The sequence below is a fragment of the Pecten maximus genome, chromosome 2, assembly GCF_902652985.1.
Source record: "Pecten maximus chromosome 2, xPecMax1.1, whole genome shotgun sequence".
Lineage (NCBI taxonomy): Eukaryota > Metazoa > Mollusca > Bivalvia > Pectinida > Pectinidae > Pecten > Pecten maximus.
The window spans coordinates 50,951,655-50,967,144 of NC_047016.1; the positions used below are offsets into that span (position 1 = coordinate 50,951,655).

At 35.6% G+C, this 15,490-nt stretch overlaps 1 protein-coding gene across 1 annotated transcript; it reads right to left on the bottom strand.

Annotated features, from left to right (window-relative positions):
* Positions 1 to 4,709: 4,709 nt before the first annotated feature.
* On the bottom strand, positions 4,710 to 12,893 carry LOC117322401 (ornithine decarboxylase-like). Its single transcript, XM_033877279.1, has 10 exons — positions 12,807 to 12,893; positions 11,778 to 11,874; positions 11,073 to 11,149; positions 10,310 to 10,485; positions 9,797 to 9,934; positions 8,319 to 8,484; positions 7,880 to 8,027; positions 7,150 to 7,262; positions 5,108 to 5,313; positions 4,710 to 4,999 (listed from the first exon to the last, which is right to left on the bottom strand). Exons 1-10 carry the CDS (start codon positions 12,891 to 12,893, stop codon positions 4,921 to 4,923), a joined length of 1,287 nt encoding a protein of 428 aa, XP_033733170.1. The 3' UTR covers positions 4,710 to 4,920.
* Between the last annotated feature and the right edge of the window lie 2,597 nt (positions 12,894 to 15,490).

Consider the following 15,490-nt stretch of genomic DNA (forward strand, 5'->3'; position numbering starts at 1 on the left):
AATGTAAGCTTCGATAATAATAATAAATATATATATATATCAATGCTTTTGTAAAAATACAAATTTTGGACGCCGAACATTTCCTGAGGAAGTAACTGAGCCATAAATACTACCTTACCAAGTAACAGGATAAAGCAAAATCATCGAAAAAGTTCCAGTAGATAAGCTAACATTGAAATATGACACACAGCTGGAGTACATGTAAATCAATGTTGTGGAAACATCTATATAACTAAAATGCAGGAGAGATTGAGTGGTCAGTGTGGATTTCCACGCTACACTACAATTATCTATATGTTGTGGAAACATCTATAAAAATTAACCGCATAGAGAGACTGAGTGGTCAGTGTGGATTACCACGCTATACTATAATTATCCACATGTTGTGGAAACATTTATATAATTAAGCAGCATAGAGAGACTGAGTGGTCAGTGTGGATTTCCACGCTACACTACAATTATCTATATGTTGTGGAAACATCTATATAATATTAATCAGCATAGAGAGACTGAGTGGTCAGTGTGGATTACCACGCTATACCATTAATATACATCAACTCTATCAGTATTACAAGAATCTCTATGAACATCTATTTGTATAAATAAATATCTGATGTAACCACTTGTCAGTGTAATGTCTATGCTGAGGTAAATATAGGTATCTACACTACATCCTACACTAGTAGCTACTAGTGTTAACCTGAAGATGGCATCCAACAAAGCTACTACGAACATTGCCAAACGGAGAAGAGGGAATAGCAGTAGGGAAAGGCTAAGATGTCCCATATGTATGAAAGAAATAGGTGAACTCGATCTGTCACTCTCCTGCAATGTATGCGAAATGTGGTTCTGCCAGCAGTGCTCTGACCTTGACACCGAAGTGTTGAAGGTAATCAAAGAGAATGATAGTTTGACATGGACATGCCGAATTTGTCAGGACCATTGGAGTCCGAAGCTCTCAGCAATTGAAAAAAGTCTGGATGATATAAAGCATCAAACAAGCGAGCGGCTGTCATTAGTGGAAGCCAAGCTTGAAAGCATCGATCAAGTTATTGATGCCAGAGTCGAGTACAAGACAAATACAATCAAGGACAGTCTTCTGACTGATATTAAAAGTCAAGTAGAAGAACAAGTATTAAGCTGCTTCAAAGAATGTCAGGACCAAAAGAACCGGGAACTCAATCTGATGGTTTACAATCTACCTGAATCAGAACTGGAAGGAGGCCAGGCCAGGAATATAGAGGACAGGAAAGAACTAGACAGAGTAACAGAACTCCTTGGAATAGGGAATCTAAGACCAAAACACATTATAAGAATTGGTAAACCAGGAGCCAACAAAACACGTCCAGTCAAACTTGTATTTGAGCAAAAAGAAGAAAGACGCCGACTTATGGAAAAGGCACCAAATATTAGAATACTGCAAGATGAACACCTGAGAAGAGTTGTAGTTGCCAGAGATTACACACCAAAACAGAGGAAGAGTAAAGATTTGCGAGAAGAACTACAAAGAAAAAGAGATAATGGAGATTACTGTTTTATTAGAGGTGGGAATATAATCCGAGCCATTGGTCCAGCTCCCAAACCAAAAGGATGGAAATCTCCAAGCCTACCTGTAATGCCTGTGCATTCAAGCAATCCATCTAGTCTAAATCAATTCAGGCCAAGAATTGCAACTGGACAGAGAACAACCAACCCAGTAAACATACCTCCAATTACGCCTGCTAGTGGACACCACAATGAGAGAATGTCACTGGTCACACAGGGGATAGGTAGAGGATTAAGGTACCAACATTCACCAAGCAGTCTGCTTATTCAAACTAGCGACGTCTTCACTCAAAATACTCTACACGACTCACAAATATTCAATGACAGCGAGTGCGAAACGGAAGATACATGCGATTCAATTGAAGGAGAAAGCGTAGAACCAACACTGATTTATGGAAACCAATCTGTGATAGAGAACATGGACCTTATAGGAGAACAATAGGAAATTGGTTTTAACAGCACAGTCACTGTAGATAAAGCACACACTCACAGAGTCTTATACAGTAATGTGGACACCCTGCTAAACAAAAGGAACGAACTTCTACATGCAATTGAAGAAGAGAAACCATCAATTATATCCTTAACAGAAGTTCTTCCAAAAAACAATTCAGGTGATCTAGACCCATGTGAATTTGCCCTAGAAGGTTTTGATTTGTTTTTAAACTCCACAACAGAAGGTAGAGGAGTTTTGTTGTACATAAAATCAGAACTTGAGGCAGAGTTAGAAGACAACCTCATGGATATGCAATTTAATGAAATGATTTGGTGCAAAGTGAAACTAAAAAGTGTGGATAAACTCCTGATTGGCTGTATTTATAGAAGCCCCTCCAGTCCAGAAGAGAACTCCAAAAGGCTACAATCTGTAATAAAAGAAGCAACCGGAATTGCAAGCCACCTCATAATAATGGGCGATTTGAACTATAGGAATATAAACTGGCAACTGGAAACAACAACAGATCCATTAAATTCACCTGGCTATGATTTCTTAGAATGCCTGAAAGACAGTTTCCTCTTCCAACATGTCACTGAAAACACAAGATATCGCCATGGAAATGAGCCAACATTACTTGATCTCATCATATCAAATGAGGAAGGTCTGGTTAGCAATATTTCACACAAGCCTCCACTAGGTAAAAGTGATCATGTGGTAATTTTATTTGACCTCCAGCTGTACACTCCCAATTCAACTGAAAATCAAGAACCGAGGTACTGTCTGTACAAGGGTAACTATGACAACATGAACAGAGTACTTGCTGAGATCAATTGGGAAGCAGTACTTCACAGTAAAGGAACATGTGAATCTTGGGATATCTTGAAGGATAAAATTAAAGAATTGATTATTACAAATATACCAGTTAGTAGAGGTAAACCAAGACGAGCTAGGTCCCAGTGGATGAACGGCACTACAATTGATGCTCTAAAAATGAAACGTAAATGTTGGAATAAGTACCTGAGGAACAAGAACCAAGAAACATACGAACAATACAGAATAGCCAGAAACATCGCCACATCGACACAAAGACAATCAAAGAAAGAATTTGAAAAAAAGATAGCCACCGACTTCAAAAAACATCCAAAAAGCTTCTGGAAGTATGTACACACCAAAACAAAATCAAAGGTAGGAATAGCTTCCCTGCAACAAACAGACGGGAACACAGCGACGGACAATAAAGAGAAAGCCGAAGTGCTGAATGAATGCTTTAGCGACATATTCACAGTAGAGGATCTTGATAACCTACCAACAACTCCAAATCTTGACCCAACAGCTGCTGTCCTAGAGAATATAGAAATCAGTTCAGAAAAGGTCATCAAGAAACTAGATAACATCAACACCACAAAATCACAGGGACCAGACGATTTACACCCCAAAGTGATCTATGAACTGCGGGCTAGTATAGGTAAGCCATTATCTATCCTTTTCAACAAGTCCATTGAAGAGGGAATTTTGCCACAAGATTGGAGAGAGGCCAATATCACTGCTATTTATAAAAAAGGAAATAAAAAACAGCCGTCCAATTACAGACCAATAAGCCTGACTAGCATTATAGTAAAGATACTTGAATCAATTATTAGAGATGAGATCATGGAATATCTTGAGACCAACAACAAACTGTCATGCTCCCAGTATGGATTCAAAAAGGGTCGATCAACAACACTCTAGTTATTAGAAGTTCTAGATGAAATTACCAAAGTTCTGGACTCTAAAAAATGTATGGATATAATTTATCTTGACTTCCAGAAAGCATTCGACACTGGATGCGACTTGTGCACTGAATTTTAGTTCGACACAATTTGAAAATTTGGATAAATTCATGTTGACAACCTTGTTTAAATCTCTTGTAAGACCACGACTAGAATATGCTGTCACAGTCTGGAGCCCGCAGTTAAAAAAAAGACATTGTAGCAATTGAGAATGTCCAAAGGAGAGCTACTAAACTGGTCAGGAACATATCTCATCTCTCTTATCCTGAAAGACTCCGCCACCTCGGTCTCCCATCACTCCAGTACAGGCGGAAAAGATATGACATGATCCAGGTGTTCAGAATTCTTAATGGGATAGATGTGACTTCAGAGGATCTACTACAAATAACTGGAGAAGGCAGGACAAGAGGACATAATAAGAAACTGGCAAAACCATACACAAGGCTAAACATTAGAAAGCATTCATTCCCAGCCAGAGTTGTTGACGACTGGAACAGTTTACCAACTTCAGTTGTCAATTCACCATCAATCAACTCATTTAAAAGCAACCTTAACAAGTACTGGTCTAACAAGGAGATCAAGTTCCACCCATCCTGCTACACGTACTAGTTAAATAACGACCCGCCAATATTCTGTATAACACCTACCACCTATACAGTCTATACATGTATATAAAGATAGTGACCCTAGATACAGATGGTGTGTCAACTGTTAATAGTCCAAATATGAAACTGAACACCAATTCGTCTTTTGTGAATGAAAGTTGATGACCATATTGAGGAAATTAGAATATTGTACAATATTTTTTTTTTAAATTTTTTAATGAGGAATCTACTATACTTGATACATAATTAAACATGCGCACTGTAAATAGAAGTATATAAACAGGTGGTCAAGAAGCGGACACGCTTACAAGAAGACCGATAACTGCTATTGCTATTGCTAATAGTAAAGATATATATAACTTTTAAGCAATATGTGAAACCAAACAGCAGGCACCAAAAGGTTAGCATGTCAAACACACCATCAAGGTAGCTATAACTGTCATCTCGATATTTTGATGATAGCTATTCAATCGGATAACAAACTATTCATCAACGTTAATAAGAGTACACTAAGGTGATATATTACCACATGTAACACCTATGTAATTACAGAAGGTAACTAACCGCTTTAACAAGGTCTAAAATGTTGCACCAATATTTGTACCCGATCTTCAACAGGTGCCATTTCAATCTTTTCTATCAGCGACCTGCAAAATCAAATGAATAATATATGAACTTTGTAGCAATGCAAATGATTAGATTAGTTTCAAGTCAATTTGACTATTTGAAATGAATATATTATCTATTATACATACCATGTCTCACGTGAACAAAAGTAAAACATCTTTGGAGGTGGCATGCTGTTAAAGTTGCTCCACAGGCTGAAAGTGTATGACCCCGCGTAATTAATGTCAATCCAGTCTCCGACCTCAATCAATGGTAATTTGATATCGGTTGCTAGGCAATCTAAAGAGCAGCATGTTGGACCCCACACAGTGCTGCTGTACATTTCTGTTCCGACCTAAAACAGAACTTTTCAAACTGTACACACGTGTATTTACAATAATTCAATATCAATACTAAGAATCCATGTACACTGTGCTATATTCCAAAGAAATCAAAAGATTTTACTTTATACCTTTACCTATCAACTAGTTCCTGTTTTATTATTTTTACCAAGGGTGTGTGTATAATATAGATTAAGTATTTTATGGACCGGAAGTGCTATCTTGTAAATACGATTGCTTAAAATCTAGTTCAGTTGTTGAAATTCGGTTTGGTGGTAAATGTCATGATGAAGAGAACACTGATAAAATTTCGTGATTTTAGATTGTTTCGTTTTGGAGATATTGACTAATGTATTCACTGTCCCTCTATAACGTATATGTTTTACTCGTAAATGAGTAATCTTCGCTGCAAACATTCACAGAGAGAGTAATGATTAGATGTTGATACAAAACTTTCATGCGATTGAAGCAAATTTAATTTAGAAAATTATAAGAAACTAACAAGTTATTGCTGTATTTATCGTCAGCTGAACTTGATAAACTGCTGTAAAGCTCTTAGACATTTCGTATTTTCGTTTTCGGAACATATTTGCGGGGATAAAAATTAGCTATGTATACATACGTTTAGCTAGCATACGTAATATGACTGAGTTGTAATCAAATATTGATTAGGTTTGCGCTTTGTCTAGCTTTTTACAAGAGCACATATGAATTGGTCAGTCTTCTGTTGTTACTTGACAGACAGTTGTCCATTAAAAGGCGCTGTATTTAAACCATGTCTCAAGAGGCCAAAGGCCATGAGGCTCTCGGCTGGAAGAAAGTTTCTTACCATTTATTCACTCAATGTGGTTTCTTCCTATAATTTTAATTTTCTATAGAAACTCGAAATGTTGAAGGACATGTTACCTGTTGTCTGTTTTGATTTCCTTGCTATGATGTAAGGTACAATTGAGCATATAATCATAGGAAATAATTTATGTAAGCTCTGAGTTTGTTTTCCCATCCCATATGAAATATTTGTATGTCATGGCCGTGATAAACAATGAGCCGACCGGACTAGCCGGATATTTGTAGTTTGAATAATAATAATAATGATAGTACATGTTTTACATCTTTATTTACATTAATACAGTAAAAAATAAAAACATAAAACAAAATCCGGGGGACCTGTAAGTAAAAGAATGAATGCGAATGTGTGATGATTGAAGGGGGAACAGGAGACTCTTATATTGAATAAAGAAAACATGGAGTAATGTTTATGTATACTATCTTTGGCTCCACTATGGGGGGTTGTCTGGTTAGGCATTTGGGAGGATCTCACCTACTTTACCTGCCATATATTGTTAGTCTTCAGACAATGTGTGTAATTTTTGTTTGAATTGGAAGGGTGTATATAGGTAAGAATGAATGAATTACAAAATGAATGAAGAGTGGGTGAATGAATTATAATTTTACAGATTTACATAATTAATGTACTACAGAAAGAATGAGTTACAGAATGAATGAAATACAGAATGAATGAAGAGTGGGTGAATAAACTATCAAAAATGTATGAATTACAGATTTCATTTGAATGAGAGCCTTCTTGCAAGAGGACACTTATTTGTACGGATACTGAATCCAGGGTCCCAACCTTGGCAGCAGTCTATACATGTATGGATGTTCTGGGAAATAAAATTATTTGTACCTTAAAAAATATACTTATATGTTTTCAGTGTTTGATTACTGATTAAAATATAGTTTAAGCTAAGAAGAATAATGTACAACAGTAGCTGTAAGATGTAGATATGTTCATTCTGAGTCTATCTAACACTTAATTTGTATTGAAATATCCTAGTATGAATACAAACCTTCTTAGTCACCGGTGATGCAACAAACACCTCTGTGACTTCTCTGACCCAGGATAAAGATCCATACAACCCATCATTGATGTTGTACATAACATGCTCAATACTGGATTTGTCTGAAAAAGTATTTTACATTTAAATTAATTTAGTCCACTAAGGTAGTGTAACATGTCGTAGGTAATAGCGGACACACTCATATTAACGATCATTGACACGATAGGCACAAAGACTCGTTGTTATGGATTGCTATTTCTGATTAATCAAATCATCGTTCATGTCAATATTCAACGACTCAACTAATCACTGATGTGTCTTTATAAACCGCTACTGTTTTAACAACTCAAGCAGACACACAGATAGGATATAGGACCTATTGCTTAACGATAGAAATGATTGATTGGGGTTGACATTTGAAGTCATCAGCGTCACAATTTGCTTTGTTTTTACTCCAGCATTCCTACAACTCCAAAAGTAGGCACGTTATTTAATGACCATTGCTGTTGATAGGACGTTAAATAAAATAAACCAAACCAAAATAAGCCAAACTTCATTTTTACATCACAACACAGAAAAACAGATACAAAACTTGAACATGAAACATTAATTTGGAAAAGATTTGGTTTCATTTGACCACTCTGCTCAATTTTGGAATACATTGTACTTTGAAACAATTATAGTAATCGTAGACGTTCATCAGCGAAACTCCTAACGTTATCATATACCATGCACATACCATTATCGTAGATAAGCTTTCGTCCAATAATTTTTGCTGCCTCATTAACAGCAGATTCTACAAGGTATCGTCCTGGCTCAGCGATGATTTTAACTCCGCTAACATCCGGGAAATACTCATCCAGACATTTGTTTATGACATCTGCATTCTACACGAAAAGTGAAATAAATACACTTTTAAAATCAAGTACCGAAAGGAACGAGATGCATGTATAAAGATTGATAATATCAACCCCATTTTTAATCGAGTTAAATAGTTGTTATGGAATAATTGTAAAACGATTGAAAATTTTACTGATTTAAGACGAATAGAAAAAACACCTTTGTCTACAACAAGTTGCATATGTGTTTGTGAAACTTTTTTTTTCATTTTCTATAATTAAGTGTTATTAATATTTTTGGCTCCGTAACAAATCATAGTATGATATACAATTGTTAACCTCTTCTATTGCGGGTCGATCAATATCTCTGCCACGATAGCCACCGCCAATGTCCAGGAGCGTCATAGCAAAACCGACTTGCAGTCCAATATCAAATATTCTCCTTGCCTCCTTGATTGACAAGGAAAAAGCGTCGGCATCTTGACAGTTGCTTCCAACGTGAAAGCTTCAACATAAAGTAGGTATTATGCACTGTTCATACAATGGGTTCCTCATTAGACTATTCATGTTCTATTTTGTGTGACATGTACATTCCTATAACGTCACATTATTTACAGATCCCATGTTGTGTCTCCTCTGTCAGATATGAATGCTTCATTCTTCGTTTTCGGTGTTTTGATTAATTTTCTTATCTTTAAAATGATCAGATATGATCGAACAGCATCAATCAATATAAGGTTTGAATGTATAATTACTAAAAACGGCGCATAAGATTTTCACTATCACTTTGTCATGACCTTAGCTGTTAATAGGACGTTAAACAAAATAAACCAAACCAAACAAAACCAAATCAGTGCATTAGTGATCCAAGCTTTATATCAGCTGTCCCGGTAACGGTAAGGACGGTTGTTTTACCACAGTGTTGAATCTACAAACGTTCTACATTATACCCGCCGTCCTTATCTTATTTTATTTCAAAATAATTATCCTAATTAATATCGATCCATTTGATTCATGTATCAACGTTATTATCGTTTAAATATGCCGACTTCAATAAGTATGAACATTAATATTTGCTCTATAAATCGTCCTAGAGCACCCTATTATTCAAATCTGATACTTATTAAACATATAAGAGCGTGAAGGTGTTTGTACGTGAACAACGAAACGTCCTGTACATTCTTAAAATGTCAAACCTCGTCAAAATTACTAAAAAAAAAAGGAGTCCATAAATTTCTTCAATTAATGCCAGTATATAACGCCTTTGAATTACTGCACGTGAATATATAGAATAATTACGTGTATTTGTACAAAATACGTTAATGGGATGCTCTGGCAACATATATCGACTAAGTGTTTATGTAGTCTTTCGTTTCGGTTAAGTAACCACGCGAAAACAAGAAGGATAAAAAACATCATCAAAAACGTTTGAAACCGAAGATTGAATTCCGGTTGTGAGAGCATACAAAACCAATGTTTCCATTTGGAAACATAATGATTTATGTTCTGTTCATTTATAAATGCAACATTGACCCACACACGAATACGATTAAAGATACATTTTATAATAAGACTTGACGTCACACTTGTTAAGAAGTCAAATATCTTTCTTTTTCATTTTGATTATTATTATATGTAAAAAATGTAAAATAAATGTAATGTAAAATGTAATGTTTATTTCACAACAATTGCTAAGCAAGTTATATCACCTTATATCTATCGCGCATGTTGGCCCGGAAGGAAGCGCGCGAGGCGTCCTTGTTTAGGAGAAATCTGGAGTATCATGTTTAAATATACATTGTATGTATGTCACATACCTCACACCGACGACGTTCAAACCTTTGTTTTTCGCCGACTTTAATAAATCCTCTGCTTCTTCGTAGGCACATCCAAACTTCTTGGCAAGGCTATACATTACTTTATACTTCGTTGCTGGTCGAAATCGTAAGACCAATCTGTAACATAGAACAATGATGCTTTTGAAGTCTAATTATAATTTCGAAGAAGCTTGCAATTTTAAAATAGCATTACTGGATACCTGTACGAAGGATAACATCATGTATCCTGTTTAATTCTTTTCACTTTATTTACATCAGTACTAACTCTTTTATGATGAATTTTAAACTTTACTAATAAGTATTCAATGGATTAACGATGGGCGAAATACACTTCCCTGTACTATATCAGACTGCATGTTTAAATCATCCTCTTAAAATAGACAATTGGTGTCTCGTAAAGTCATCAGATAAAGACATACAGAATGTAGCATGACAACATGACAAAATTTTCACAAAAAAATAGTCTTTACTTTTAAAACGAGATGCTCTCACCTAGCTGATGGCCCGTAGAACATCTTGATCTTGACCAATTCCTCTTCATTGTCAAAGGTCATCAAATCAACATCGTATTCCCTGGCGTAGGTAATGTGTGACATTTGTTTGCACGGATTGGCGTAGATGATGCGTGACGGATCAACGCCGAAATCTAAAATCTGTTGTATCTCAGACTGTTCATTGTAACAAAGAAATGGTTATTTTATTATTCTGATATTATCAAAAAGTATAGTAATTTTACAGTTATATTATTAAAGAATATTACCTACCTTTATGTTATTACAAATGAATAAATTATATTACAGGTATATTATCATAAATCATAATAGTCATATTAAAGTTATAGTATTATAAATTATATATATATAAAGTTAAAAGACTTCACGTAATGTTAATATTTCTAGTTTAATTAGTTTTGATTTGTTCCCTGCTGTCCTGAATTCAACTTATTGTATACATCAATGATAGGGAATGTATTTCTATTTCATTTCGTAATATTAAGGTACAGTGCGTTACTCTTTGATTATCACTATCCAGTCCGATCCTCTTTTATTTCCATTCCCTTTCGAACTTCTTTTGGTATAAACATAAATATATAGATACGTTATACGATTTCATAAAATGATAAGTAGTGAAATTTGTCATCAGAGAATTCACCTTTATAGGTTGTTATTCTTATCAAGTTTTTGAACTTCAATTTTGTTTTATTTGATACACACAAGAAAAGAAATGAAATATTTTATAAGTTAGCTAATTGTACCTTGCTTGCACAGTCGAAGCTGCTTCCCATCCTTGCAAGGACACTGACAATCGCCTCATCGTTGTTGCACTTCAAAGCTATGATAATACAGACAATAATTCATGAAACAATAAACGCTTATCAATATGTGGGCCTAGTTTGGGGTTTTAGCACTTTTGTTTTCGGCTTGCAGCTGCAAATACTTTAAACCGCTTCCAAAAAAGCCAAGAATAGGGTAATCGCGACTTTATTCATGTTTTGACTTCATCTGTTATAATTTTACAAATGCCAAATAAAACAACTTTCACTTTACATGTTCTTTTAAAAAGATTGTTTATTTTTTAGTTTCAACAAAACAAAACAAAACAAAACAAGAATCATATCAGAAACATAAGTATACTTATTTTTTAAAAGACTGACAATTAGACGTGTTTATTAAATGTAAGTATGTCATTTAAACGTCCCACATTGTGTATAGTCAAGGGAGATAACTCTTACACGACAATTTTTTTTTTTTTTTTTTTTTGACCTGGTAGACGAAATTCGGCAGTCCGGAAAACTCGTAATCCGGACGGTTTGGGCTGGGAACGAAGGTGTTCGGATTATCGAGGGTCCACTGTATATTTAAATATGACAAGAAAACAATTCCAGAAAGAAATAGACATCACCAACAAACGCATCACCAATTTAGAATTAGTGAGCATATATCAAGAAACATTGACATACCGTAGAATAGTTGCACCCTTGGCAGGAGTTTGTACCATTTTGTGTATCTCTCCACCACTTCGTCAATATCAACCACAGCCAGGGGATCGTCTATTTTCTGTGATGAATCGTGAGTAAAATCACTGATAATAGTGCTATCAGCGAGTGTGTCAGCTGGACAACATTTTGTGTAATAACTGAAAATTGTGTTATCTGTGAGTGTGTCAACTGTACAACATTTTGTGTAATCACTGGAAATGGTGTTATCTGTTAGTGTGTCAACTGTACAACATTTTGTGTAATCACTGAAAATAGTGTTATCTGTGAGTGTATACAACTGCTCTATATATACCAGTAACCAAAGGGAGACAAAATGTACGACCTATGACGCTCTATAATCCTTAGCTTATGTAGAACATTCTGGAAGATATAATGCTTTTGTTTATATGTGTTAATTGGCAAGAGGTTGTTTACAAGTTGTGTATTAGATAATTCCAGAAGAAAAAGTTTGGTTGGAAAATGTACTTGAAAATTTGCAATATAATATAAATACCACGAGAGACAAATTGTTATTCAGTATTGGTTTTCAATTTTCAAGGAGTGCTATATGAATTATGTTTGACTATCATTTGCCAGGTACTTTGAACTGTTTGATTAATGGACATTCTTAATTCTGGAGAAACGGATAGAAAAGGACCATTCAAGGACAGCTGTTATAAATAAAGTAATGAACAGTGTTGACTTAATACACCACCTTGTACACCATTTAATTGTAATTGTGAATTATCTCTGTAACTTGCTTACTTTTGTATATATCATTAAATTGCCGGGTTTTATCTTTCTGTAATCAGCATGTATCACAATGTTTTATTTAATCACTGACAATGGTGCTATCTCTGAGTGTGTGGGCATCAGACGTTCAAAAGTCAAGTGAAGCGATATCTTTATATCTGTTTGTAGGATTATGAATAAAGCGTGTTGTAAATTCTAAAAATAAAAATGATATCACGATATCCTACTTTGATACCATGCAATGGACTATCATCTTACCAGCTCTGTTTGGTGTGTGACCTGTCCTGTGATGTAGTCCTCACGAGAACGTCTTACATCGACAATCTGTATGTCACAACTTCCCATTTTTCTTGAGAAATAAAGAAAACATTTTACGGTTGTGTAATAACTCTTTTGTTAAAGCTAGTCTTAATGATCAGTAAATTATTAATTAATGTTACTATATTATCAGCACGCTACCTTAGATAATCTACAATTAAAGAGGCTTTCAACGAAGAAACAACATAAGAACTGCAAAAGTTTCAAAGCGGAAAATCCCACAATAAAATACTCAAAGTGGATGTTTTTAACGAACGTTATACAGCTTTCTTTTCATATACAAATCATTGTCAATGTATATGTAATTATCTATGAGTGATATATGTCTGCTTCACCGTTTCAATTCATATCAGTGACGATTCCACGCCTGTTGCATGTTTAACCAGTTACAATGTTTATACATGATTACATTCGGTAAAACACCTAAAATAGTAAAATAAAATGAATTTAACTTTTGCCAACGACTCTCTCATACACATTGTATTCCACACGGTCACGATTGATAAATAAGGGTGAGAAGAGGAAAGATACTTACCAAGCAGCAGATAGGGAATGATAATCGTCTATTCCCTTGTACAGATATCGCAACATTAACACTTGTACAGGTAAGCGTTGGACAGGTGACAGAGAAACAAAAATGGGTAGGCCGAACACATCGCATGATCGCCCACGACCTGAATATATTCTTATATGAATAAATGTGGATGTGCGCAGTGGTATAAGCTGATGCTATTTCTGGCTAGGCTATTAGGTGCCAAAGAGCGTAAGTTCTAGGACCGGTCAGAACACGAGTTATAAAATTGTCTTTTTTCGTCATTTGTGTTACCATGTTATGTATAGAAGTCGTCTGTGAAAGTTTCATAGAAGTGTGTTTATCACCCTCGTCAAATTACAAGTTGATCCAAGGGTTCCCCTCTCAAAATAAACAGCGCTGTGTGTTCTTCAATATTGTGTTTGCATGTTTATTATATGGTCAACTTTGTATACGGCAGACAGAAAGACAACGGAAAAAACTGCATTGATCTTCATCGCTAATTCAGAAATTTTACATGCGAAAGTACTTCTAAAGCATTAAAAACATCATCCATCGTTTTATCACGACTGAAATAGAAACATAAACATTCTAGTAAGAAATGCAGAATGATATCTTCACCTGTTTTATTACCTTATTTGCATTTAACTGCTCCATCTTCACAATATATCGAGTGTTTAAACATGCTTGAAAATAATTGCTTACGGTTTAACGACGAAAGAGCTTAAGTAGAACTGCTTTCCACTATAGCGAAACTTACACTGCAAGTAAAGAAATCCAGTCTTACTTACAAACCGTATTGGAACTCTCGTCAGGTCAAATCAATGCATGCTAGGATGAGAAATCCCAGGTTGCTCTTGAAGGTCGAAGGTCGACAAAGAGGTTTTTAGTTCAAATCCTATTCGGATTATAAATTAGCTCAGAAAACTTTCGCAATGAATTAGGTACTGCTCGCAAAGTTCAAGATCTTCAACAGTTTGCGGAATTGGAGTTATTTACAGAAAGACATTGGTGCCTTTTATCAAACCTTTCGAAGGAAGAGGATAACAGGGAAAAGATTGCACTTGTGTGAAATATTAGTAAACGGAAAAGTATCGCTCGAACCAGCTGCTTTGAGACAAGTGTGATACGAGCATTTTAGGAGACCTGATGTCCTGAAAATCGGGAAACAACTGTGTATATGAAGAACATTTTAAAGGTAAGGTTGATGGAACAATTTGGTAGTACATACATGTATTTTCATTGCTTTCAATGTTACAAAAATCTATTTCTTACTATATTGAGGATAATCAAATGTAGCTTTTCTTGCCAATAAATGGACATGCATAACTGTATGGATTAAAGGATTATTGTATAAAGTGTATAGATAATGATTTAATGGTAGCTTCTGAAGTATCTTGTGTAATTCATTTGTTGACGTTAAAGATCGGTGCTTTTCGAAGGCAAACTAAGCCCTATGTAATCAATAGGTCAAGGTGTCGGTCAAGGCCGAGTTATATCTGCTTGGTGCCCCTGATGATCTAGCAAATAAGTTAGATAGACTAGATAATGGATTATGAGTTAAAGATTTTCATGTCCTATGTATACTCTTAACTGACGATAGTCTAGTATTGCAAGTATCAACAAGACTTCTTCAGTGTGGTTTGGTTTGGTTTGGTTTGGTTTATTATGTTTAACGTCCTATTAACAGCTACGGTCATTTAAGGACGGCTTCCCGTGCGTGCGACATGCATGCGTGTGGTGAGTGCGTATGTGTGTTTTGGGAGGCTGCGGTATGTTTGTGTGAAGTCTCCTTGTGGTAGGCTGGAACTTTTGCCGATTTATAGTGCTACCTCACTGAAGCATACTGCCGAAGACACCCAGCAGCACACCCCACCCGGTAACATTATACTGACAACGGGCGAACCAGTCGTCCCACTCCAAATATGCTGAGCGCTAATCAGGAGTAGCCACTACCATTTTAAAGACTCTGGTATGTCTCGGCTAGGGGACGGAACCCAAATCCTTCCTCATAGGGGCGAACGCTCAACTAGAGGCCAAAGGTGAGGCATTGTCAAGGGAGACATTAGGAAGAAGAAAGTTGTCAAGAAAG

Bases quoted from the DNA above. Each gene is read 5' to 3' on its own strand.
- LOC117322401 (XM_033877279.1), bottom strand. From the start codon at position 12,893: ATGGGAAGTTGTGACATACAGATTGTCGATGTAAGACGTTCTCGTGAG. The intron at 11,875-12,806 runs GTAAGATGATAG...GATTCATCACAG, and splicing joins TCACACACCAAACAGAGCTG to AAAATAGACGATCCCCTGGC. The intron at 5,000-5,107 runs GTATGTATAATA...TTGATTTTGCAG, and splicing joins TTTTGTTCACGTGAGACATG to GTCGCTGATAGAAAAGATTG.